General features: G+C 41.9%; 2 protein-coding genes across 3 annotated transcripts; both read right to left on the reverse strand.

Annotated features, from left to right (window-relative positions):
• Positions 1–1054: 1054 nt before the first annotated feature.
• LOC129846543 (equistatin-like) lies at positions 1055–2913 on the reverse strand. The gene is made up of 5 exons (XM_055914484.1): positions 2863–2913; positions 2274–2337; positions 1465–1596; positions 1256–1354; positions 1055–1176 (listed from the first exon to the last, which is right to left on the reverse strand). The coding sequence occupies exons 2-4, from the start codon at positions 2323–2325 to the stop codon at positions 1272–1274; spliced, it is 267 nt and encodes an 88-aa protein (XP_055770459.1). The 5' UTR covers positions 2326–2337; positions 2863–2913; the 3' UTR covers positions 1055–1176; positions 1256–1271.
• An 11918-nt stretch (positions 2914–14831) lies between these two features.
• Positions 14832–23792, reverse strand: LOC129846548 (equistatin-like). Of its 2 annotated transcripts, none has more exons than XM_055914489.1 (5): positions 23759–23792; positions 16051–16114; positions 15224–15355; positions 15033–15121; positions 14832–14953 (listed from the first exon to the last, which is right to left on the reverse strand). In XM_055914489.1, the coding sequence occupies exons 2-5, from the start codon at positions 16100–16102 to the stop codon at positions 14912–14914; spliced, it is 315 nt and encodes a 104-aa protein (XP_055770464.1). In that variant the 5' UTR covers positions 16103–16114; positions 23759–23792; the 3' UTR covers positions 14832–14911. The 2 variants fall into 2 exon arrangements, with proteins under 2 accessions (XP_055770464.1, XP_055770463.1); XM_055914488.1 differs by lacking the exon at positions 23759–23792 and adding an exon at positions 16614–16692.
• Between the last annotated feature and the right edge of the window lie 741 nt (positions 23793–24533).

The raw sequence follows: 24533 nt of genomic DNA on the forward strand, positions 1-24533 counted from the left end.
AAACGTACACCAACGTCACGCACCAGAGAGCATCCTGTCGGGCTGTATCACAGCCTGGTACGGCAACTGCACCGCCCTCAACCGCAAGGCTATCCACAGGGTGATGCGGTCTGCACAACGCATCACCGGGGGCAAACTACCTATCCTCCATGACACCTACAGCACCCGATGTCACAGGAAGGCCAAAAAGATCAAGGACATCAACCACCCGAGCCACTGCCTGTTCACACAGCTACCATCCAGAAGGCAAGGTCAGTATAGGTGCATCAAAGCTTGGACCGAGAGACTGAAAAACAGCTTCTATTGCAAGGCCATCAGACTGCTCAACAGCAATCACTAACTCAGAGGCTGCTGCCTACATTGAGACCCAAACACTGGCCACTTTAAACAATGCCTCTGTTTACATTACTTTTATCACGTGTATTTTACACCTTGTCCATATACTTATATGTACATATTCACACCTTTAGATATGTGTATTAGGTAGTTGGGGAATTGATAGATAATACACTGTCGGAACTAGCATTGCTACACACTAAAATTAGCATGTGTCAAATAAATGTTGAGTTAATTGAAATGCATTCCAGGTGACCACCTCACGAATCTGGCTGAGAGAATGCTAGGAGTGTACAAAGCTGTAAAGGCAAAGGGTGGCTACTTTGAAGAATCTCAATATATAGTTTGATTTGTTTAAGATATGATTCCATAATTGACTATTCCACAATGTAGAAAATATTATAACTGAAAACCCTGGAACAAGTAGGTGTGTTAAAACTTGCCTGGTACTGTTGATATAGTATTTTTAGCCTGTAGAAGCAGATGGGATCCTCCTCTTTTTAATAGAAGCCATCAGGCTGTTCTCACCCAATTGCATAGCTTATAGAAATGTTGGCCAACATGAACTCATGAAGTGATTTAGATTATCAAATTACATTTGCAATGATGTCAGAGTGATTAGAGGGACAATAGAGTGCTGAGTACCAGGCAGTTAACAAGTGTGGAAGAAATGGATTGGTTCAGATATCCTGAACTATTTATCACACCAACAATAAAGTAAGTAATTCAACCATTTAATCTGTTTATATGGGATGTGAATCAGTTCCTGTAGTACAGTAAAGACAACTGCCAATCATTTCAACGTCTTCTTTACAAGATCTTCATTCCAACGCCTTTCACCTACAATTACAGACATAACATTAACATCCAGAATCAGCTGCAAAGTAGTAACATTTAGTGAATGAGTATGTATATACACCTTGGTGGAACAGTTGCTAGCAGTTGATTGGAGCAGTGCCTGGTGGAGTCTCAGTACCCTGGATCTTCTGTCCGGTACTGGTCACACACCAACAATAACCTACCAGAAATAGACATGTTCCATAAACAGTAGACATATTACACTAACACATTGAAGTATCACATTCAACTGAATTGGAGAATTTAGTGTGTATGTGCGTCCGTGTTCACCTGCAGAGCCCCAACATTGCTTAGGGGTGTATTGTCCTGCGGTGTCACACGTTGGGATGTAGGCTCCAATTGGGCCATGTGTCGCGGCATCTCTAGCACGCTCACATGGGGTCTTGGGTCGTATCGTAGCATCTGGACACAGGTAACAAACATTGTAATGTGGACAAAATGTATGGACATAATACACATTGCTGGACATCCATTCCGGAATCTTGGGACCCTACTCACCCTGGTCAGAAGTAGTTTATACGGATTAGGGTTCCACTTCAGAAGTAACCTACGTACTAACTAGCTAAATACTGAAATTGTGCTACTTTTTTAAAAGCCCTATGCAGGCAAAATTCCATTTCTGTCTTTTGTATAACAGCTGATGAAACAGACTGAAAGTGGGGGTAAATTGTATCAGTGTTATTTCCTGATAGTTGCTAGACAATCCAATCATACATCCAGTTGAATGATCAAACAGTTCATATCAGAATACCTCAGGCCAGCATCTAGACACCAATATACATCTCTGGAACTAGAGGAGTGGCAGGTAGACTAGCAGTTAAATAGTTGGGCCAGTAACTGAAAGGTTGCTAGTTTTTATCCCTGAGATGACAAGTAGATATATGTCTGTGCCCTTGAGCAAAACCAAACCTTAAATTCTCCAGTGTCACAGTTGATAATGGCTGCCCTCAGAGGGTGTCCAAGGGACAACGGGTTATGAAAAGAAACATTAATACCTACGTGTGTGAATAGGACAGAGCAACACCCACTAATGTTTTATTAAAATGTTGGTGAGTAAGTGTGAGGTATGTAACTCTCACCTCGCAGAGCAAAAGCTGTGCTGACAAGCAGAATGATGGTCAATATTGCCATTGTGATAGTCTCCTGAGAGAGAGAGAGAGAGAGCATTTTAAATCTGGAATGGCTGTTGGTACTAGAGGAGAGGTTATGGAAACCCTGTGTTAAGTACCAAACTTAAACAACGGCTGAGGCAGCATTTCCTACACCTAGTCCAGAGGACCCCAAGAACCGAGTACGGGCAACACGGCACTACTAAGCTATTGCCACAACTCCGGTATCGTCTCTTCAACCACATACGATAGATAAACCTGGCACACAGGAATATGGATCCTTTCCAAATGGCTCCTCATTCCGTTTGTAGTGAACCAACTTTGACAAAGGCCAACAGTGCACTACATAGGGAATCATCCTAGATCTAGTCAGAGACTACCCATTTACTGCAAAGGTAACTGTGAGTCTATACTCTTAATTTTAGGGGGGGGGGGGGGGGGGGGGGTGTCATCCACAAAATGAGGACCTATATAGTGCATTACATTTGACCGGGGACACATAAGATTAAGGTGCCATTTAAAGGGGCAGCTAGTCTGTTAAATAATGTCACAATCTCACCTTCTGCACTCTTCCACGGGATTCACTGGTTGTCTCTCTGTTGTCTGTGAGTTATGGTCTACTTCTTCCACCTCTCCTTTTAAAGGACCTGTCACAGGTGTGACTAGTTGCCTCATTAACCCAATGAGAGTTTCGATGTCGGCCATTATCCAGTGGTGTAAAGAACTAAAGTAAAACTATGTGAAAGTACTACTCAAGTCATTTTTGGGGGTATCTTTACTTTACTATTAATATATTTGACATCTTTCACTTCACTACATTCCTAAAGAAAATAATGTACTTTTTACTCCATACATTTTCCCTGACACCCAAAAGTACTCGTTAGATTTTGAATGATTAGCAGGACAGAACAATTGTCTGATTCACACACTTGTCAAGAGAACATCCCTGGTCATCCCTACTGCCTTTGATCTGGCACACTCACTAGACACAAATGCTTCATTTGTAAATTATGTCTGAGTGTTGGAGTGTGACACTGGCTATCCGTAATCAAATAAAAAAACACGAAAATGGTACCATCTGATCTGGTTTGCTTAATATAATGAATTTGAAATGATTTCTACTTTTGCTACTTAAGTATATTTTATCAATTACATTTAATTTTGATAATTCAGTATATTTAAAACCGAATACATTTAGACTACTCAAGTAATATTTTACTAGGTGACTTTCACTTTTACTTGAGTCATTTTCTATGAAGGTATCTTCATAGGCAGTGAAGAGAGAAGTAGAGGAAGATGGGTCCAGTTTCGAGGGATCCTGAGAGGCTCCCTGTGAGTATGCCGAGGCCAATAGAGAGTGATAGGAATAACACGTGTTTCAGTAAGGTTGGTTTCTTAGCATTCATAGTCATGGTTATCAACTGTACCGCAGAAATGGAACATAAATCACAGAAAATAGATGTGGTGGTGGTAGCTGCAGAGAACTCCTTGGGTTATGAGATTTTACTGCAAAAGAGTGACAAGTGTGATGAATGATAGTGTCCTGTTATCCCAGGCTGCCGGTCTGCTTTAGGACAAAGCCCAAGCAGGAGTACTCAGCTAACGTGCTAGGACACAGCCCACGCAGTACTAGTCAGCCTACGCAGTAGTTCTCAGCTAACGCACTAGGACAGTCCACCCAATAGGACTCAGCCAACCCCATAGTATGATTATGCATTTAATGCTTTTGTTATAAAATTATATTTTTGGGGTGAAAATGATCTTCCCCAAACGTGAAACTCATGCGCTGCATGTGCATGCCAGTTAGGCTCTACACTCATTGTAAAGAGGTTATTTGGCCACTTTAGTTGTAATACAAATGTAGCCAGGTGGTTAAATGGCATAGTTGTATTCATTTATATCCACTAGATGGCACTGTCCCTTTAAGAGATTCATAAATAAGGTGTGCAAGCAGTTATGGGATTGTACATGCGCAGCGTGTAAGAGTAAGCAAATACACTGGAGGGCTACTGAAATCCATCATGGGTCCAACGTTACTTTGGATTGACATGGGGATGTTAGCTTCTTGCTAGCTGAATACCAGTGCTCCCAGAGACACGTTGTGGAGTTAATCATTACATTATTTAAAGCTGCTGTATGGGTGAGAATCTACTGTTCCATGTGGGGTTAGGGTATCACGTGGACAGTGTGTTTAAAGCAGAGCCACTTCTCAGATTGTTTTTATGCACTTTACCAACAGATGTATTTCACTTGATTGTGATTTAGACTGAATATGACATCATGGTGACTTCCTCTTGTGGGGATTTCCCTTCTACATGATCCTATTTTATATATAAGCTTCGACAGTACAAACAACCCCAAATAATGTTTTGTCCTGTGCTGGGTTGACTTCGCCAGGCTACACAAACCTTATCAAAACATATAGGCCTATTGGCTAGGCTACATGAGGTGTGGCACTATGATTTGAAAAAGTTGCAAAAAAAAGTTATGCATTGCTTCTTGCCTTACACTGGGCATCATTCCCAAGTGATGGACTAATATTGTCACCCATCAGACTATTCTTGATTTAATCTTGTCTTTACATGTACTAAAAAATATTTGTGACATTTGTTTTGATTTAGAAAGGACAATTATCTTGCACCTGACTCGAATCGGGCAGGGGAAAAATACATTTAATCTATGCACTTAAATAGCGAATGGAGGATTATTTTCCCTTGTTTCATTTTCATGCCAGCCAGGTAGGCTATACTCCTGTTGGAAATATAAGCAATGTTCTTAATATTAGGAAAGTTGATAAATACAGCACGAGTCAAAAGTTTGGACACACCTACTCATTCAAGGGTTTTTCTTCATTTTTACTATTTTCTACATTGTAGAATAACAGTGAAGACATCAAAACTATGAAATATCACATATGGAATCAAGTAGTAAACAAAAGTGTTTAACAAATCAAAATATATGTTATATTTCAAAATATATGTTATATTTGAGATACTTCAAAGTTGCCTTGATGACAGCTTTGCACGCTCTTGGCATTCTCTCAACCAGCTTCACCTGGAATGCTTTTCCAACAGTCTTGAAGGAGTTCCCACATATGCTGAGCACTTGTTGGTTGCTTTTCTTAACTCTGTGGTCCAACTCACTGAGACTGCACTCGTGGAGGTGGTAAATGACCTTTTAATGGTGTCAGACCATGGTTCTTCCTCTGTCCTCGTGTTCCTATGTAACAGTTTAACTTTAGTCCGTCCCCTCGCCCCGGGCGCGAAACAGGAACCCTCTGCACACATCAACAACAGTCACCCACGAAGCATCGTTACCCATCGCTCCACAAAAGCCGCGGCCCTTGCAGAGCAAGGGGAACCACTACTTCAAGGTCTCAAAGCGAGTGACGTCACCAATTGAAACGCTTTTAGCGCGCACCACCGCTAACTAGCTAGCCATTTCACATCGGTTACACTCACCCCCCTTTCGACCTCCTCCTTTTCCGCAGCAACCAGTGATCCGGGTCAACAGCATCAATGTCACAGCTTAACTTTAGTCCGTCCACTCGCGCGAACCAGGAAAAACATCTGCACACATCAACAACAGTCACCCACGAAGCATCGTTACCCATCGCTCCACAAAAGCCGCGGCCCTTGCAGAGCAAGGGGAACCACTACTTCAAGGTCTCAAAGCGAGTGACGTCACCGATTGAAACGCTATTAGCGCACACCACCGCTAACTAGCTAGCCATTTCACATCGGTTACACCTACACCTTAGTGCTGCTTTGATACCATAGATCACCACATTCTTTTGGAGAGATTGGAAACCCAAATTGATCTACACGGACAAGTTCTGTCCTGGTTTATATCTTATCTGTCGGAAAGATATCGGTTCGTCTCTGTGGATGGTTTGTCCTCTGACAAATCAACTGTATATTTCGGTGTTCCTCAAGTTTCCGTTTTAGGACCTCTATTGTTTTCCCTTTATATATATATAATATATTACCTCTTGGTGATGTCATTCGGAAACATAATGTTAACTTTCACTGCTTGGCGGACGATACACATTTGTACATTTAGATGAAACATGGTGAAGCCCCAAAATTGCCCTCCCTGGAAACCTATGTTTCAGACATAAGGAACTGGATGGCAGCAAATATTTTACTTTCAAACTCAGACAAAACAGAGATGCTAGTTCTAGGTCCCTAGAAACAAAGAGATCTTCTGTTGGATCTGACAATTAATCATAATGGTTGTAGTGTGGTCTCAAATAAAACTGGAAAGGACCTCGGCGTTACTCTGGACCATGATCTTTCTATTGATGAACATATCAAAAGTGTTTCAAGGACAGCTTTTTCCATCTCCGTAATTTGCAAAAATCAGAAACTTTCTGTCCAAAACTGATGCAGAAAAATGTATCCATGCTTTTGTCACTTCTAGATTAGAGTACTGCAATGCTCTACTTTCCGGCTACCAGGATAAAGCACTAAATAAACTTCAGTTCGTGCCAGGGGCGAAAATCTGATATCAACCTTGGAGGGGACAATTACATGAAATTTTCTCAGGAGCAATTCCTGAGGGGGACACCAAAAGTAGTGCTGTAACACAGCCTACGCTGTAATATTTTAAATGTATATTGAGGGACCATAATCACTACTACTGGATAATTGTTTGGTACAGTAGTTAACTGAAGGGTTGTCCCAACTTGTTTAAATCATTATAATACTACTACTAATAATAGTTATAGCAGTGTTCCTTATCAGTCCAGTATGTATGCAGGTATTCGTACTTACAACCAGCAATATCAAGAAAGGCCAGTAGGCGGCAATGGTACTGTACACTGTATGGGAGTAGTTTTCATAAATACAATGAACATGGTGTGATCTCATCGTAAAGAATCTCCATTGAGAACCATCACAAAGTTGGTCTCCGTATTGAATTGACCTTTTAATTTGACTTTGTGATACATTTATATAGTCATTAAATATGTGCACCTGGCCTGAGTCTACTACAATATCTTTACAAGAACAAAAAGCTTAAAATAAGTACAGTTCTAAAAGCAAAATAACTACTTAAATGAAAAACCCAAATAAATCAAACAAAATATCCTTCAGTCAGTGTCTCAACTCTTCAAACAGCAGCTATGGACAAGTATGTCACACAAAGTATGCAATTTTAAATAAAATAACATGAAATAAATAATTTGTAAGTGTACTGTCATGTACTAAAAACTGAAAACTACTAAACAACAGAACAAATATCAATTACACCAGGGGTTCTCAAACAGGGGTCCATGGACTAATTGCAAGGTGTCCGTGAAATAAAAAAGTGTAATGAATGTAGTCAGTACCACAAGGTTTCCAGTAAGTTTACATATAATATAGAGGGGGTGGTGGTCCCTGAGGACCGCTGAAAACCTTGCCTGCCTTGCCTCAAAATATGCAGGGGTTCCAGTACCCAAAAAAGGTTGAGAACCACTGCTATACACACTACTGAACAAAAGAACCAAACATATGTTTGCGGGTTTCAATGGATCCAACAAATTGCTGGCAGATATTTTCCCTCGAGACTGTCCAGCCTGTATTTATGTACATTACAGACAACTACGCCGTTCAGTCTCTCTTGGCCCATGCTAGCCCGTAGCCAAGTCTTTAACCTGCGGAGTGCACTGAAACTCCTCTCAGCCTCACATGAAGACACTGGTACCACAAACAAAATTCTGATCAGCACCTCAACTTGGTCAAACAACCCCCGCACCTCCACTGGAAGCCTCCTGAGGACCTCTGCTGCCTCTCCACTGCTGCTACAGGGGTATTTGTTGTGAAAGAGAGGGATCTGCACTGAAAGAGAATCTATGTTCAGCTCAGGGTACTGATCTAGAGACTCATCCAACTCCCCCGTGAGAAGCGCTCTTTCCAACTTTTGCAGGACATTTAGACTGTCCTGGTCAAAACGGTCGCCAAACTGAACCTCCACACCATCCAACACTTAAAAAAATTCTGCCCTATAGTGATCCACTGCTTTGCCAGCAAATCGTCTTGAGTGCGTCTCAATGGATTCAATAGAGTCAATCAAAGTTGTTGCTTTCTCATACAGTGCAAGGTAGCTTTCGTCATTTCTCTTGCCCCTAAGAGATGACCGCACACACTCGACTGCAGCCTGCATACCAGAGACAGTCTGAGTTTTCTTCTGCAGTGAAATGTTTAGACATTCAAGCTCTCCAAGAACAGCAGAGGCAAGTGTGAGGCCCAACAGAGTCTTGCCTTTGCTGAAGTGCTCGAATAAGCCACTGGCAGTTGAAGCTGTCTTGGATGCAGTTTTTGCCATCTCCTCTAGGCTGCTGAGTACCCGCTCATACTGCCCTAGCACAGCTCTAATAGCAGTATTCCGCACAGTCCACCTTGTTGGACATAGGGGTTTCAGGGTGGTCAGATTCGTATCTTTGGACGTGGCAATTGATTCAAACATGCTCTTAAACTTTCCTGACTGGCCATAAAGGACACCTAACTGATGGACCCAAGAAAGGGAATCCCGGATCAGTGGGGAGGCTGAGCAGCCAGCCTGTGTAATCAGATTTACACAGTGTGCTCCACAATGGACATAGAGGGCTAATGGCTGCTGCCTCCTCACAATTTCCTGTGTACCTGTGTATTTTCCTGCCATGTTTGAGGCACCATCGTAACTCTGCCCACGTAAGCCAGACATGGGCAAATTGAGCCTCAACAACACATCAGTTGCCACTTTCGCAATGCCCTCGCCTGTTGTCTCCGACACCCTGTATAGCCCAATAAACTCCTCGTGAGGGACAAGGTCATGGTCAACATAACGCAGACAGACACTCTCCTGTTCAGCACCAGAGACATCTTGAGTACCATCAACAGTTAATGAAAATTGTACAATCGGAAGAGACCTAATCTCAGCTGCAATGCCTCGAATGACTGTATTGGCCATGATGTTCAGAATTTCATTCTGTGCTTTGGGGCCTGTGTACATTGTGGTACGCTCTGTTAACCACTTCAGTAAAATGGGATCATCCTCTTCTGCCCTGAGTTTCAAAAGCTGGTATAAATTCCCACTGTCATCCGTGTGGCCTCTAAAGGCTTGTCCCTGTCTTACTACATGCCCCACCGAACTAACAATTTTCATCAAGCAATGCCTTGCGTCCTCCTGCTGTTTACCCCACGCGCTGGATAACTGGACACTGATTGGATTTAGCTGGTGTGCTGTTACAGTTACAAAGTGGCGGTGGGTTTGGCAGTTTTGATGTGCTGTGAATTTTTCAATGGCTTTTCTCCAGTTCCTAAATCCTGCACTAATGAAGGCAGCATCTGCTCTTTGGCCAAAAGATGGCTGGCTTGAAAACCCTTGGCTACAGTGAAAACACAACACTCCTTTTATTGATGGATTATAATGTAGCCAGGGGAAATCGCGAAACCATTTCTCTTGAAACGTCAACACTCTGTTTGCGGTTCTATAAATTGTGGGTGTGGCTGATATGGTTTTGTGCCATCACTGAGGTAACTGGACGATGCTGTGCCACTGTCCCCTATACTGGTGCTGCTGGCAACAAGGGTGACACCTGGTCCTGCCGTGGCTGTGACACTGTCCTCTGAAGTCTCTCTCCTTGGCTCTTTCCCTTTCACCACCCTCACTGACTCACAGTCTGTCTCCTAGAAAAGAAATAAGGTGTTTGCTGTACTCCTAACTACCGGTACCCAAAACTACACAATTAATCACAACAGCAATACCATTGCATTAAACAAATCTTAGTTTAGTCACCAGTTTAAGTTGAGTGGGGGTATCCATGGCATTTTCCAATTATGTCCCTATTTTACAAATCAAAAAAATTGAGAACCTTTCATAATGTTGCCAAACAAAGACTCAACAAACTTACCTGAGACTCCCTGTCTCTGCCAATCTGACCCTGCATATCTGTCCCCAGCTCTGCTGTCTGTGTGCCATCTGTTGCCTGCTCTGCCTAATGACATCATTGTGAAACATTTCCATTAGCATTTCACTTCTTTCTTATGAACATTTTATCAACTCGTCTTTGAGATATTAGGCTACTAGAGTTCTTACTTTGTGTTTTGGTGTACTGAAAAATACTCTGATGTCCGTCTTTTTACTTTTTTCTGACATGTTTCTACCTGGCTGGCTGGCTGGCCGGTCTAGCTGCACACACACACATTTACACAACACATGCTGCAACGTTTTGAAATTTTAACATAGTTTCTTTCATATTGGCAGGCTTCCAACAATAGCTGAATTTGCAAAGCTAGCGAGCACCAATTCCGTTTCTGTGGTGTTTGCTATAATCTTTGCTACCTGGTTAAATAAAGGTGAAAAAAAAAATCACTAGCGACAATTTAGCTTTTGCAACGAGACCATTAAATATATTTAAGACAATGGTATAAGAGAGTGTAGTTCTGTTCAGTTTGGACTTCAGTTTATCGCTAACCTTATCACAGGGACTTTGAAGCACTACAGCTGCATGCTAATCTTGGAATAAACTGACGTTAGCAAATATTCCATATTTGACGACGCCACATAAATGGAATAGGTACTAGCTAGCTTGATAGTTAATGTTTGCTTTAGTTTGCGCGCTAGCTCTGCAAATTCAGCTAGTGTGTGAACCCTGCAACATTTAAAAAATATATACATTGCTATGGCGCGATTGACTGGATTACCTCACGTCAGTTACGTACATTGAGTGCCTTTCGGACAGTAGATACGAACCCTCTATTACCTTGCAAGCTAAAGAACTGGCAGTGGATCAAATCATTGTGAGGCAAAGGGCGGGGGGGTCGCAATCTTGTGAAACTTAAAAACGCGCTATTAAGTGTCTATAATCAGCACAAGTGCTTTCATTGCGTATTATTAATATTATTGAAATTACATAGTTATGTTTACAGTGATATATTGGGGGGGACAAATCATATTTTTCCCAGGATGGGGGGGTCGTGTCCCCCCCGTCCCCCCTGGGATTTCCGCCTATGGTTCGTGCTAAACACGGCTGCTAGAATCTTGACTAGAACCACAAAAAGGCATCATATTACTCCAGTGCTAGCCTCTCTACACTGGCTTCCTGTTAAGGCTAGGGCTGATTTCAATGTTTAACTGCTAACCTACAAAGCATTACATGGGCTTGTTCCTCTCTCTTTCCGATTTGATCCTGCCGTACATACCTACACGTACAATACGGTCACAAGACGCAGGCCTCCTTATTGTCCCTAGATTTACTAAGCAAACAACTGGAGGCAGGGCATTCTACAATAGAGCTCAATTTTTATGGAATGGTGTGCCTATCCATGTGACAGGCGCAGACTCGGTCTTGACCTTTAAGTCTTTATTGAAGACTCATCTTTTCACTAGGTCCAATGATTGGGTGTAGTCTGGCCGAGGGGTGTGAAGCTGACAGAAAGGCACTGGAGCGATGAACCACCCTTGCTGGTTCCCCTCTCTCCACTGGGATTCTCTGCCTCTAACCCTATTATGGGGGCTGAGTCACTGGCTTACTGTTGAACTTCCATGCCGTCCCAAGGAGGGGTGAATCACTTGAGTGGATTTAGTCTCTGTCGTAATCTTCCTGTCTGGGTTGGCGCCCCCCTCGGGTTCGTGCCGTGGTGGAGATATTCGTGGGCTATACTCAGCATTGTCTCAGGGTAGTAAGTTGGTGGTTGAAGATATCCCTCTAGTGGTTTGGGGGCTGTGCTTTGGCAAATTGGGTGGGGTTATATCCTGCCTGGTTGGCCCTGTCCGGGGGTATAGTCTGTACAACATGTATTTTTTAGTAAAGTTTATGAGTTCTTTGATTAGATTAGGTGACTGTCCAAAATATCTCTGGAGAATTTTGTGCATTTTGGCTACGTATTCACAATGTAAAACCAAGATTTGTACCTCTAAATATGCACATTTCCGAACAAAACATATATGTATTGTGTAACATGTTATAAGACTGTCATCTGATGAAGTTGGTCAAGTTTAGTGATTCATTTTATATCTTTCGCTGGTTTTTGCGAATGCTATCTTTGCGGTGAATGAATGCGGTTGTGTGTTTGGCTATTGTGGTAAGCTAATATAATGCTATATTGTGTTTTCGGAAATATTGGCTGGATTCACAAGATGTTTATCTTTCATTTGCTGTACACCATGTATTTTTGATTTATACCTCAAATATGCACATTTTCAAACAAAACATAGATTTATTGTATAACATGTTATAAGACTGTCATCTGATGAAGTTGTTTCTTGGTTAGTGACTAATTATATCTCTATTTGGTCGGTTTTGTGATAGTTACCTATGCGGTAGAAAAATGGTGAAAATATGCGGTTGAGTCTTTTGCTATTGTGGTTAGCTAATAGAAATACATATTGTGTTTTCGCTGTAAAACATTTTAAAAATCGGAAATGAAGGCTGGATTCACAAGATGTTTATCTTTCATTTGCTGTATTGGACTTGTGATTTCATGAAATTATATTATATGATATCCCTGTGGCGTTAGGCTAGGCTATGCTAGTCAGCTTTTTTTGATGGGGGGGGGATCACAGATCCAGGAGAGAGAAGCGGTAGAGGTTAACTAACTGCTTGACTAGTTGGGCCCAAGCTTGCAGTACAACATTAAAACCTATGCAGTCTGTCTACAAACAGGCTCTCAAAGTGCTTGATAGGAAGCCCAATAGCCATCATCACCGTTACATCCTCAGAAAGCATGAGCTCCTGAGTTGGGAAAATCTTGTGCAATACACCGAAGCATGTCTTGTATTCAAGATCCTAAATGGCCTGGCTCCCCCTCCACTCAGTATTTTTGTTAAACAGAAAACCCAAACATATGGCAGCAGATCCACAAGGTCTGCCACGAGATGTGACTATAGCTCCTTTAATTATGGAAAAGCACCTTTAGTAAATCCGCTTTCTCTGTGAGAGCTTCCCATGTCTGGAATACACTGCCACCAGATATCACACTTTCACAAAATGCATGAAGACATGGCTAAAGGTCAATCAGATTCGTGAAGCAGGACCCCTAGCTGTGTATTGTCGCGTTCCATGTTGTCTGTAGCTTGTGAGGTGTGGAAACAATTTTTTGCTTTTATGAATTTTGTCTTGCTGCTTTTTTGTTCTGTTGCTGCTGTCTGAATGCTACATCTTGCTTATCCTATGTTGCTCTGTCTGTATGCTATGTCTTGCCCTATGTTGCTCTGCGTGTGCTCACTGCTCAATGATTTTCTATATTGTAATTGTTTTTAATAACCTGCCCAGGGACTGCGGTTGAAAATTAGCCAGCTGGCTAAAACCGTCACTTTTACTGAAACGTTGATTAATGTGCACTGTCCCTGTAAAAATATGATAAACGTACACCAACGAGAGCATCCTGTCGGGCTGTATCACAGCCTGGTACGGCAACTGCACCGCCCTCAACCGCAAGGCTATCCACAGGGTGATGCGGTCTGCACAACGCATCACCGGGGGCAAACTACCTATCCTCCATGACACCTACAGCACCCGATGTCACAGGAAGGCCAAAAAAATCAAGGACATCAACCACCCGAGCCACTGCCTGTTCACACAGCTACCATCCAGAAGGCAAGGTCAGTATAGGTGCATCAAAGCTTGGACCGAGAGACTGAAAAACAGCTTCTATTGCAAGGACATCAGACTGCTCAACAGCAATCACTAACTCAGAGGCTGCTGCCTACATTGAGACCCAAACACTGACCACTTTAAACAATGCCTCTGTTTACATTACTTTTATCACATGTATTTTACACCTTGTCTATGTTCTCGGCCATATACTTATGTACATATTCACACCTTTAGATATTTGTATAAGGTAGTTGGGGAATTGATAGATAATACTACACTGTCGGAACTAGTATTGCTACACACTAAAATTAGCATGTGTCAAAAAAATGTTGAGTTAATTGAAATGCATTCCAGGTGACCACCTCACGAATCTGGCTGAGAGAATGCTAGGAGTGTACAAAGCTGTAAAGGCAAAGGGTGGCTACTTTGAAGAATCTCAATATAGTTTGATTTGTTTAAGATATGATTCCATAATTGACTATTCCACAATGTAGAACATATTATAACTGAAAACCCTGGAACAAGTAGGTGTGTTAAAACTTGCCTGGTACTGTTGATATAGTATTTTTAGCCTGTAGAAGCTGATGGGATCCTCCTCTTTTTAATAGAAGCCATCAGGCTGTTCTCACCCAATTGCATAGCTTATAGAAATGTTGGCCAACATGAACCCATGAAGTGATTTAGATTTTCAAATTACATTTGCAATGATGTCAGAGTGACTAGAGGGACAATAGAGTGCTGAGTACCAGGCAGCTAACAAGTGTGGTAGACTACTAATGACCTTTACCAGCATCAGAGCTTGGAGAAGCCCAATTACTCCATGGTCACGTGGTATTTCATTGCCTTATTGTCCTGTAACCGCCAATGTAGTGGTAATACAGTCACCATAACAGTCCTACTTCCTCTATTTCCCAGAAATGGATTGGTTCAGATATCCTGCACAATTTATCACACCAACAATAAAGTAAGTAATTCAACCATTTAATCTGTTTATATGGGATGTGAATCAGTTCCTGTAGTACAGTAAAGACAACTGTCAATCATTTCAACGTCTTCTTTCCAACATCTTCATTCCAACGCCTTTCACCTACAATTACAGACATAACATCAACATCCAGAATCAGCTGCAAAGTAGTAACATTTAGTGAATGAGTATGCATATACACCTTGGTGGAACAGTTGATTGGAGCAGTGCCTGGTGGAGTCTCAGTACCCTGGATCTTCTGTCCGGTACTGGTCACACACCAACAGTAACCTACCAGAAATAGACATGTTCCATAAACAATAGACATATTACACTAACACATTGAAGTGTCACATTCAACTGAATTTAGTGTGTATGTGCGTCCGTGTTCACCTGCAGAGCCCCAACATTGCTTAGGGGTGTATTGTCCTGCGGCGTCACACGTTGGGATGTAGGCTCCAATTGGGCCATGTGTCGCGGCATCTCTAGCACGCTCACATGGGGTCTTGGGTCGTATCGTAGCATCTGGACACAGGTAACAAACATTGTAATGTGGACAAAATGTATGGACATAATACACATTGCTGGACATACATTCCGGAATCTTGGGCTGCGTCCCATTTGGGACCCTACTCCCCCTGGTCAGAAGTAGTTTATACGGATTAGGGTTCCACTTCAGAAGTAACCTACGTACTAACTAGCTAAATACTGAAATTGTGCTACTTTTTTAAAAGCCCTATGCAGGCAAAATTCCATTTCTGTCTTTTGTATAACAGCTGATGAAACAAAGACTGAAAGTGGGGGTAAATTGTATCAGTGTTATTTCCTGATAGTTGCTAGACAATCCAATCATACATCCAGTTGAATGATCAAACAGTTCATATCAGAATACCTCAGGCCAGCATCTAGACACCAATATACATCTCTGGAACTCGAGGAGTGGCAGGTAGACTAGCAGTTAGAGAGTTGGGCCAGTAACTGAAAGGTTGCTAGTTTTTATCCCTGAGATGACAAGTTGAAATATGTCTGTGCCCTTGAGCAAAACCAAACCTTAAATTCTCCAGTGTCACAGTTGATAATGGCTGCCCTCAGAGGGTGTCCAAGGGACAACGGGTTATGAAAAGAAACATTAATACCTACGTGTGTGAATAGGACAGAGCAACACCCACTAATGTTTTATTAAAATGTTGGTGAGTAAGTGTGAGGTATGTCACTCTTACCTCCCAGAGCAAAAGCTGTGCTGACAAGCAGAATGATGGTCAATATCGCCATTGTGATAGTCTCCTGAGAGAGAAAGAGAGCATTTTAAATCTGGAATGGCTGTTGGTACTAGAGGAGAGGTTATGGAAACCCTGTGTTAAGTACAAAACTTAAACAACGGCTGAGGCAGCATTTCCTACACCCAGTCCAGAGGACCCCAAGAACCGAGTACGGGCAACACGGCACTACTAAGCTATTGCCAAAACTCCGGTAACATCTCTTCAACCACATACGATAGATAAGCCTGGCACACAGGAATATGGATCCTTTCCAAATGGCTCCTCATTCCGTTTGTAGTGAACCACCTTTGACAAAGGCCCACAGTGCACTACATAGGGAATCATCCTAGATCTAGTCAGAGACTACCCATTTACTGCAAAGGTAACTGTTAGTCTATGCTCTTAATTTCAGGGGGGGGTAGGTGTCACTCTACAAAATGGGGACCTATATAGTGCATTACATTTGACCGGGGACACATAAGATTAAGGGGCAGCTAGTCTGTTAAATAATGTCACAATCTCACCTTCTGCACTCTTCCACAGGATTCACTGGTTGTCTCTCTGTTGTCTGTGAGTTATGGTCTACTTCTTCCACCTCTCCTTTTAAAGGACCTGTCACAGGTGTGACTATTTGCCTCATTAACCCAATGAGAGTTCCGATGTCGGCCATTATCCAGTGGTGTAAAGAAATAAAGTAAAACTATGTGAAAGTACTACTCAAGTCATTTTTGGGGGTATCTTTACTTTACTATTAATATATTCGACATCTTTCACTTCACTACATTCCTAAAGAAAATAATGTACTTTTTACTCCATACATTTTCCCTGACACCCAAAAGTACTCGTTAGATTTTGAATGATTAGCAGGACAGAAAAATTGTCTGATTCACACACTTATCAAGAGAACATCCCTGGTCATCCCTACTGCCTTTGATCTGGCACACTCACTAAACACAAATGCTTCATTTGTAAATTATGTCTGAGTGTTGGAGTGTGACACTGGCTATCTGTAATCAAATAAAAAAACACGAAAATGGTACCATCTGATCTGGTTTGCTTAATATAATGAATTTGAAATGATTTCTACTTTTGCTACTTAAGTATATTTTATCAATTACATTTAATTTTGATACTTCAGTATATTTAAAACCGAATACATTTAGACTACTCAAGTAATATTTTACTAGGTGACTTTCACTTTTACTTGAGTCATTTTCTATGAAGGTATCTTCATAGGCAGTGAAGAGAGTAGTAGAGGAAGATGGGTCCAGTTTCGAGGGATCCTGAGAGGCTCCCTGTGAGTATGCCGAGGCCAATAGAGAGTGATAGGAATAACACGTGTTTCAGTAAGGTTGGTTTCTTAGCATTCATAGTCATGGTTATCAACTGTACCGCAGAAATGGAACATAAATCACAGAAAATAGATGTTGTGGTGGTAGCTGCAGAGAACTCCTTGGGTTATGAGATTTTACTGCAAAAGAGTGACAAGGTGTGATGAACGATAGTGTCCTGTTTTCCCAGGCTGCCAGCCTGCTGTAGGACAAAGCCCACGCAGTAGAACTCAGCTCACGTGCTAGGACACAGCCCACGCAGTACTAGTCAGCCTACGCAGTAGTTCTCAGCTAACGCACTAGGACAGTCCACCCAATAGGACTCAGCCAACCCCATAGTATGATTATGCATTTAATGCTTTTGTTATAAAATTATATTTTTGGGGTGAAAATGATCTTCCCCAAACGTGAAATTCATGCGCTGCATGTGCATGCCAGTTAGGCTCTACACTCATTGTAAAGAGGTTATTTGGCCACTTTAGTTGTAATACAAATGTAGCCAGGTTGTTAATAAATGGCATAGTTGTATTCATTTATATCCACTAGATGGCACTGTCCCTTTAAGAGATTCATAAATAAGGTGTGCAAGCAGTTATGGGATTGTACATGCGCAGCGTGTAAGAGTAAGCAATTACACTGGAGGGCTACTGAAATCCATCATGGGTCCAACGTTACTTTGGATTGACATGCGGATGTTAGCTTCTTGCTAGCTGAATACCAGTGCTCCCAGAGACACGTTGTGGAGTTAATCATTACATTATTTAAAGCTGCTGTATGGGTGAGAATCTAAGGTATCACATGGACAGTGTGTTTAAAGCAGAGCCACTTCTCAGATTGTTTTTATGCACTTTACCAACAGATGGATTTCACTTGATTGTGATTTAGACTGAATATGACATCATGGTGACTTCCTCTTGTGGTGATTTCCCTTCTACATGATCCTATTTTATATATAAGCTTCGACAGTACAAACAACCCCAAATAATGTTTTGTCCTGTGCTGGGTTGACTTTTGCCAGGCTACACAAACCTTATCAAAACATATAGGCCTATTGGCTAGGCTACATGAGGTGTGGCACTATGATTTGAAAAAGTTGCAAAAAAAAGTTATGCATTGCTTCTTGCCTTACACTGGGCATCATTCCCAAGTGATGGGCTAATATTGTCACCCATCAGACTATTCTTGATTTAATCTTGTCTTTACATGTACTAAAAAATAGTTGTGACATTTGTTTTGATTTAGAAAGGACAATTATCTTGCACCTGACTCGAATCGGGCAGGGGAAAAATACATTTAATCTATGCACTTAAATAGCGAATGGAGGATTATTTTCCCTTGTTTCATTTTCATGCCAGCCAGGTAGGCTATACTCCTGTTGGGAATAAGCAATGTTCTTAATATTAGGAAAGTTTATAAATACAGCACGAGTCAAAAGTTTGGACACACCTACTCATTCAAAGGTTTTTCTTCATTTTTACTATGTTCTACATTGTAGTATAACAGTGAAGACATCAAAACTATGAAATATCACATATGGAATCAAGTAGTAAACAAAAGTGTTTAACAAATCAAAATATATGGTATATTTCAAAATATATGTTATATTTGAGATACTTCAAAGTTGCCTTGATGACAGCTTTGCACGCTCTTGGCATTCTCTCAACCAGCTTCACCTGGAATGCTTTTCCAACAGTCTTGAAGGAGTTCCCACATATGCTGAGCACTTGTTGGTTGCTTTTCTTAACTCTGTGGTCCAACTCACTGAGACTGCACTCGTGGAGATGGTAAATGACCTTTTAATGGTGTGAGACCATGGTTCTTCCTCTGTCCTCGTGTTCCTATGTAACAGTTTAACTTTAGTCCGTCCCCTCGCCCCGGGCGCGAACCAGGAACCCTCTGCACACATCAACAACAGTCACCCACGAAGCATCGTTACCCATCGCTCCACAAAAGCCGCGGCCCTTGCAGAGCAAGGGGAACCACTACTTCAAGGTCTCAAAGCGAGTGACGTCACCGATTGAAACGCTATTAGCGCACACCACCGCTAACTAGCTAGCCATTTCACATCGGTTACACCTACACCTTAGTGCTGCTTTGATACCATAGATCACCACATTCTTTTGGAGAGATTGGAAACCCAAATTGATCTACACGGACAAGTTCTGTCCTGGTTTATATCTTATCTGTCGGAAAGATATCGGTTCGTCTCTGTGGATGGTTTGTCCTCTGACAAATCAACTGTATATTTCGGTGTTCCTCAAGTTTCCGTTTTAGGATCTCTATTGTTTTCACTTTATATATATATATATATAATATATTACCTCTTGGTGATGTCATTCGGAAACATAATGTTAACTTTCACTGCTTGGCGGACGATACACATTTGTACATTTAGATGAAACATGGTGAAGCCCCAAAATTGCCCTCCCTGGACACCTATGTTTCAGACATAAGGAACTGGATGGCAGCAAATGTTATACTTTGAAACTCAGACAAAACAGAGATGCTAGTTCTAGGTCCCTAGAAACAAAGAGATCTTCTGTTGGATCTGACAATTAATCATGATGGTTATAGTGTCATCTCAAATAAAACTGTACCGTTTTACTGCTAACCTACAAAGCATTACATGGGCTTATTCCTCTCTCTTTCCGATTTGGTCCTGCCGTACATACCTACACGTACAATACGGTCACAAGACGCAGGCCTCCTTATTGTCCCTAGATTTACTAAGCAAACAGCTGGAGGCAGGGCATTCTCCTATATAGCTCAATTTTTATGGAATGGTGTGCCTATCCATGTGACAGGCGCAGACTCGGTCTTGACCTTTAAGTCTTTATTGACGACTCATCTTTTCACTAGGTCCAATGATTGGGTGTAGTCTGGCCGAGGGGTGTGAAGCTGACAGTAAGGCACTGGAGCGATGAACCACCCTTGCTGTCTCTGCTTGGCTGGTTCCCCTCTCTCCACTGGGAATCTCTGCCTCTAACCCTATTATGGGGGTTGAGTCACTTGCTAACTGGTGCTCTTCCATGCCGTCCCTAGGAGGGGTGAATCACTTGAGTGGATTTAGTCTCTGAAGTAATCTTCCTGTCTGGGTTGGCGCCCCCCTCGGGTTCGGCCCGTGGTGGAGATATGCGTGGGCTATACTCGGCATTGTCTCAGGGTAGTAAGTTGGTGGTTGAAGATATCCCTCTAGTGGTTTGGAGGCTGTGCTTTGGCAAATTGGGTGGGGTTATATACTGCCTGGTTGGCCCTGTCCGGGGGTATAGTCGGACTGTGTCTCCCGACCCCTCCTGTCTCAGCCTCCAGTAATTATGCTGCAGTAGTTTGTGTCCGAGGGCTAGGGTCAGTCTGTTATATCTGGAGTATTTCTCCTGTCTTATCAGGTGTCCTGTGTGAATTTAAGTATGCTCCCTCTAATTCTCTCTTTCTTTCTCTTTCCCTTCTCTCGAGAAGGTGAGACTGAGGACCATGCCTCAGCACTACCTGGCCTGACGACTCCTACTCCTTGCTGTCCCCAGTCCATATGGTCGTGCTGCTGCTCCAGTTTCAACTGTTCAGAAGAGGACCTGCCACCCCTCAGAGCATGGTTCCTCTCTAGGTCTCTCCTAGGTTCCTGCCATTCTATGGAGTTTTTCCTAGCCCCCGTGCTTCTACATCTAAATTGCTTGCTGTTTGGGGTTTTAGTCTTGGTTTCTGTATAGCACTTTGTGACATTTGCTGATGTAAAAAGGGCTTTATAAATACATTTGATTGATTGATCGAATGTAACTCTCGGTCTTCCTTTCCTGTTGCAATGCTCATGAGAGCATGGTTCATCATTGCGCTTCATTTTTGAAACTGCACTTGAAGAAACTTTCAAAGTTCTTGAAATGTTCCACATTGACTGACCTTCGTGTCTTAAATTAATGATTGGCTGTCATTTCACTTTGCTAATTTGTGCTGTTCTTGCCACAATATAAACTTGGGTCTTTTAACAAATAGGGCTAACTTCTGTATACCACCCCTACTATGTCACAACACAACAGATTGGCTCAAACGCAATAAGGAGTACAGTAATTCCACAAATGGACAAGGCGCACCTGTGAAGATGGCGCCGATGGAGATGGTCGCCTCGCTTCGAGTTCTTAGGAAACTATGCAGTATTGTTTTGTAATGTATTATTTCTTCTATTGTTACACCAGGAAATCTATAGTCTCATTACATTCAGCCGGGAAGAACTATTGGATATAAGAGCAACGTCAACGTATCAAAACTACGACCAAGAATTCGACTTTGCCGAAGCGGAATGTCTGTTCGGACCACCACCCAGGACAATGGATCTAATTCCAGTAGCCGACCCAAAAACAGCAAAGAGGCCACCTGGTCAGGCTCAGTAGACGTCGCCCACCGCTCCCGAGTATACTACTAGCCAATGTCCAGTCTCTTGACATCAATGTCAACGAAATTCGAGCAAGGGTTCCCTTCCAGAGAGACATCAGAGATTGTAACATTCTCTGTTTCACGGAAACCTGGCTCTATCGGGATATGTCGTCGGAATCAGTTCAGCCACCGGGCTTCTCCTGTAACAGTTGTCGTCTTCCTCCTCGTCTGAGGAGGAGAAGTTTGAAGGATCAGAGGACCAATGCGCAGCGTGGTAATTGTTCATCTTATTTAATGAAGTGAACAACTCAAAATACAAAAACAACAAAGTGAAAACCGAAACAGTTCTATCTGGTGCAGACACACAACGACTGAAGACAACCACCCACAAAACCCAACAGAAAACAGGCTACCTAAATATGGTTCCCAATCAGAGACAATGACTAACACCTGCCTCTGATTGAGAACCATATCAGGCCAAACAAGAAACCCCACATAGAAACAGAAAAACTAGACTATACCCACCCAACTCACGCCCTGACCACACTAAATCAAAGAAAATACAAAAGAACTATGGTCAGAACGTGACATCTCCAAGCATCGGGCCGACAGAGATAAACACCTCTCTGGGAAGAGGAAGGGCGGGGGTGTATGCTTCATGATTAACGACTCATGGTGTAATCAGAACAACATACAGGAACTCAAGTCCTTCTGCTCACTCGACCTAGGATTCCATACAATCAAATGGCTGCCATTTTACCTACCAAGAGAATTCTCGTCAGTTATAGTCACAGCTATGTACATTCCCCATCAAGCAAATACCAAGACGGCCATCAAGGAACTTCACTGGACTCTATACTGAATGGAAACCGTTCATCCTGAGGCTGCATTTATTGTAGCTGGGTATTTTAATTATATCTGTGGGTGAAACAGAACTCGACTTTTTTCCTATGTGTATGTCAGAATGCAGAATTTTGCTGGCTGTTCTGAGACCTGTGTATTAATTTGCCTGTCCTCTATTGGTTGAGATGCACTGCATACGCCTTCCACTGGGTGTCAGCGAATAGGGAGAGTTGAAATGGAGTTTCTACGTAGTTCCCAAAGGTTATAAGTTGCTTGGAACCGAAGTGTCCCATCTTTCCACTCTTCGCTCTGACGCAGGGAGGGTCTTGGCATGTCATTTTAGAAGCTCCCGTTTTAGCTCCTAGATATATCCGGCTCTGTTTTTATTCGATATAGGTGTTGAAGACATCGTAATGTTGTTATTTTAAACCGAATTATATCAGTTTATGTCAGTATATAGCGATTTTCGGGTATTTATTTTCGTGACGTTGTAGGAAGTTGGGTATCTCTGGCCCACATGGCTATTGTTTACTGCTAATTGCAACGTTGAAGACGACGTTCTCCAACCTAGCAACGATTCTTTTGGACAAAGGACACCTTTCCCAAGATTCTGATGGGAGTTCATCGAAAAGTAAGAACTATTTATGCTGATAATTCATTGTTCTGTTGAAAAATGTCAAATGCATAAGACGCCATTTCCTGCAGTGTAGCCTTGCGTTATCGCAGCCTGTATTGCGCAGTAAGGTTCATTTTAAAAATGTAATTCAGCGATTGTATTAAGAACTAATTTGTCTTTCAATTGCTGTCCAACCTGTATTTTTTTTGTCAAGTTTATGAATAGTTTTCGATAAGAATAGGTGCCTTTACAAGATGGCGCCGGACAGATTGCTTGACGTTATGGACACTATTCTCATTGTATAAGCACGATTTGTGCCGCTAAATATGCACATTTTCGAACAAACTCTATATGCATTGTGTAATATGATGTTACAGGACTGTCATCTGAAGAATTCTGAGAAGGTTAGTGAAACAATTAATATATTTTGGTGGTTTATACGTTATCGCTATTTTTGCCTTGAATCAATGCTGTTGTTATGTTTGCTATTTTCTGTTAAATAATGTCACAATCTCACCTTCTGCACTCTTCCACGGGATTCACTGGTTGTCTCTCTGTTGTCTGTGAGTTATAGTCTACTTCTTCCACCTCTCCTTTTAAAGGACCTGTCACAGGTGTGATTATTTGCCTCATTAACCCAATGAGAGTTTCGATGTCGGCCATTATCCAGTGGTGTAAAGAACTAAAGTAAAACTATGTGAAAGTACTACTCAAGTCATTTTTGGGGGTATCTTTACTTTACTATTAATATATTCGACATCTTTCACTTCACTACATTCCTAAAGAAAATAATGTACTCTTTACTCCATACATTTTCCCTGACACCCAAAAGTACTCGTTAGATTTTGAATGATTAGCAGGAAAGAACAATTGTCTGATTCACACACTTATCAAGAGAACATCCCTGGGCATCCCTACTGCCTTTGATCTGGCACACTCACTAAACACAAATGCTTCATTTGTAAATTATGTCTGAGTGTTGGAGTGTGACACTGGCTATCCGTAATCAAATAAAAAAACACGAAAATGGTACCATCTGATCTGGTTTGCTTAATATAATGAATTTGAAATGATTTCTACTTTTGCTACTTAAGTATATTTGATCAATTACATTTAATTTTGATACTTCAGTATATTTAAAACCGAATACATTTAGACAACTCAAGTAATATTTTACTAGGTGACTTTCACTTTTACTTGAGTCATTTTCTATGAAGGTATCTTCATAGGCAGTGAAGAGAGTAGTAGAGGAAGATGGGTCCAGTTTCGAGAGATCCTGAGAGGCTCCCTGT

Source organism: Salvelinus fontinalis, unplaced genomic scaffold (assembly GCF_029448725.1).
Source record: "Salvelinus fontinalis isolate EN_2023a unplaced genomic scaffold, ASM2944872v1 scaffold_0584, whole genome shotgun sequence".
Taxonomy (NCBI): domain Eukaryota; kingdom Metazoa; phylum Chordata; class Actinopteri; order Salmoniformes; family Salmonidae; genus Salvelinus; species Salvelinus fontinalis.

Coding starts and splice junctions, on each gene's coding strand:
- LOC129846548 (XM_055914489.1), bottom strand. CDS start 16,102: ATGGCGATATTGACCATCATTCTGCTTGTCAGCACAGCTTTTGCTCTG. Junction 15,122..15,223: donor GCAATGTTGGGGCTCTGCAG/GTGAACACGGAC, acceptor TATTTCTGGTAG/GTTACTGTTGGTGTGTGACC. Junction 14,954..15,032: donor CAATCAACTGTTCCACCAAG/GTGTATATGCAT, acceptor CTGTAATTGTAG/GTGAAAGGCGTTGGAATGAA.
- LOC129846543 (XM_055914484.1), bottom strand. CDS start 2,325: ATGGCAATATTGACCATCATTCTGCTTGTCAGCACAGCTTTTGCTCTG. Junction 1,597..2,273: donor CACAGCTTTTGCTCTGCGAG/GTGAGAGTTACA, acceptor ACCTGTGTCCAG/ATGCTACGATACGACCCAAG. Junction 1,355..1,464: donor GCAATGTTGGGGCTCTGCAG/GTGAACACGGAC, acceptor TATTTCTGGTAG/GTTATTGTTGGTGTGTGACC.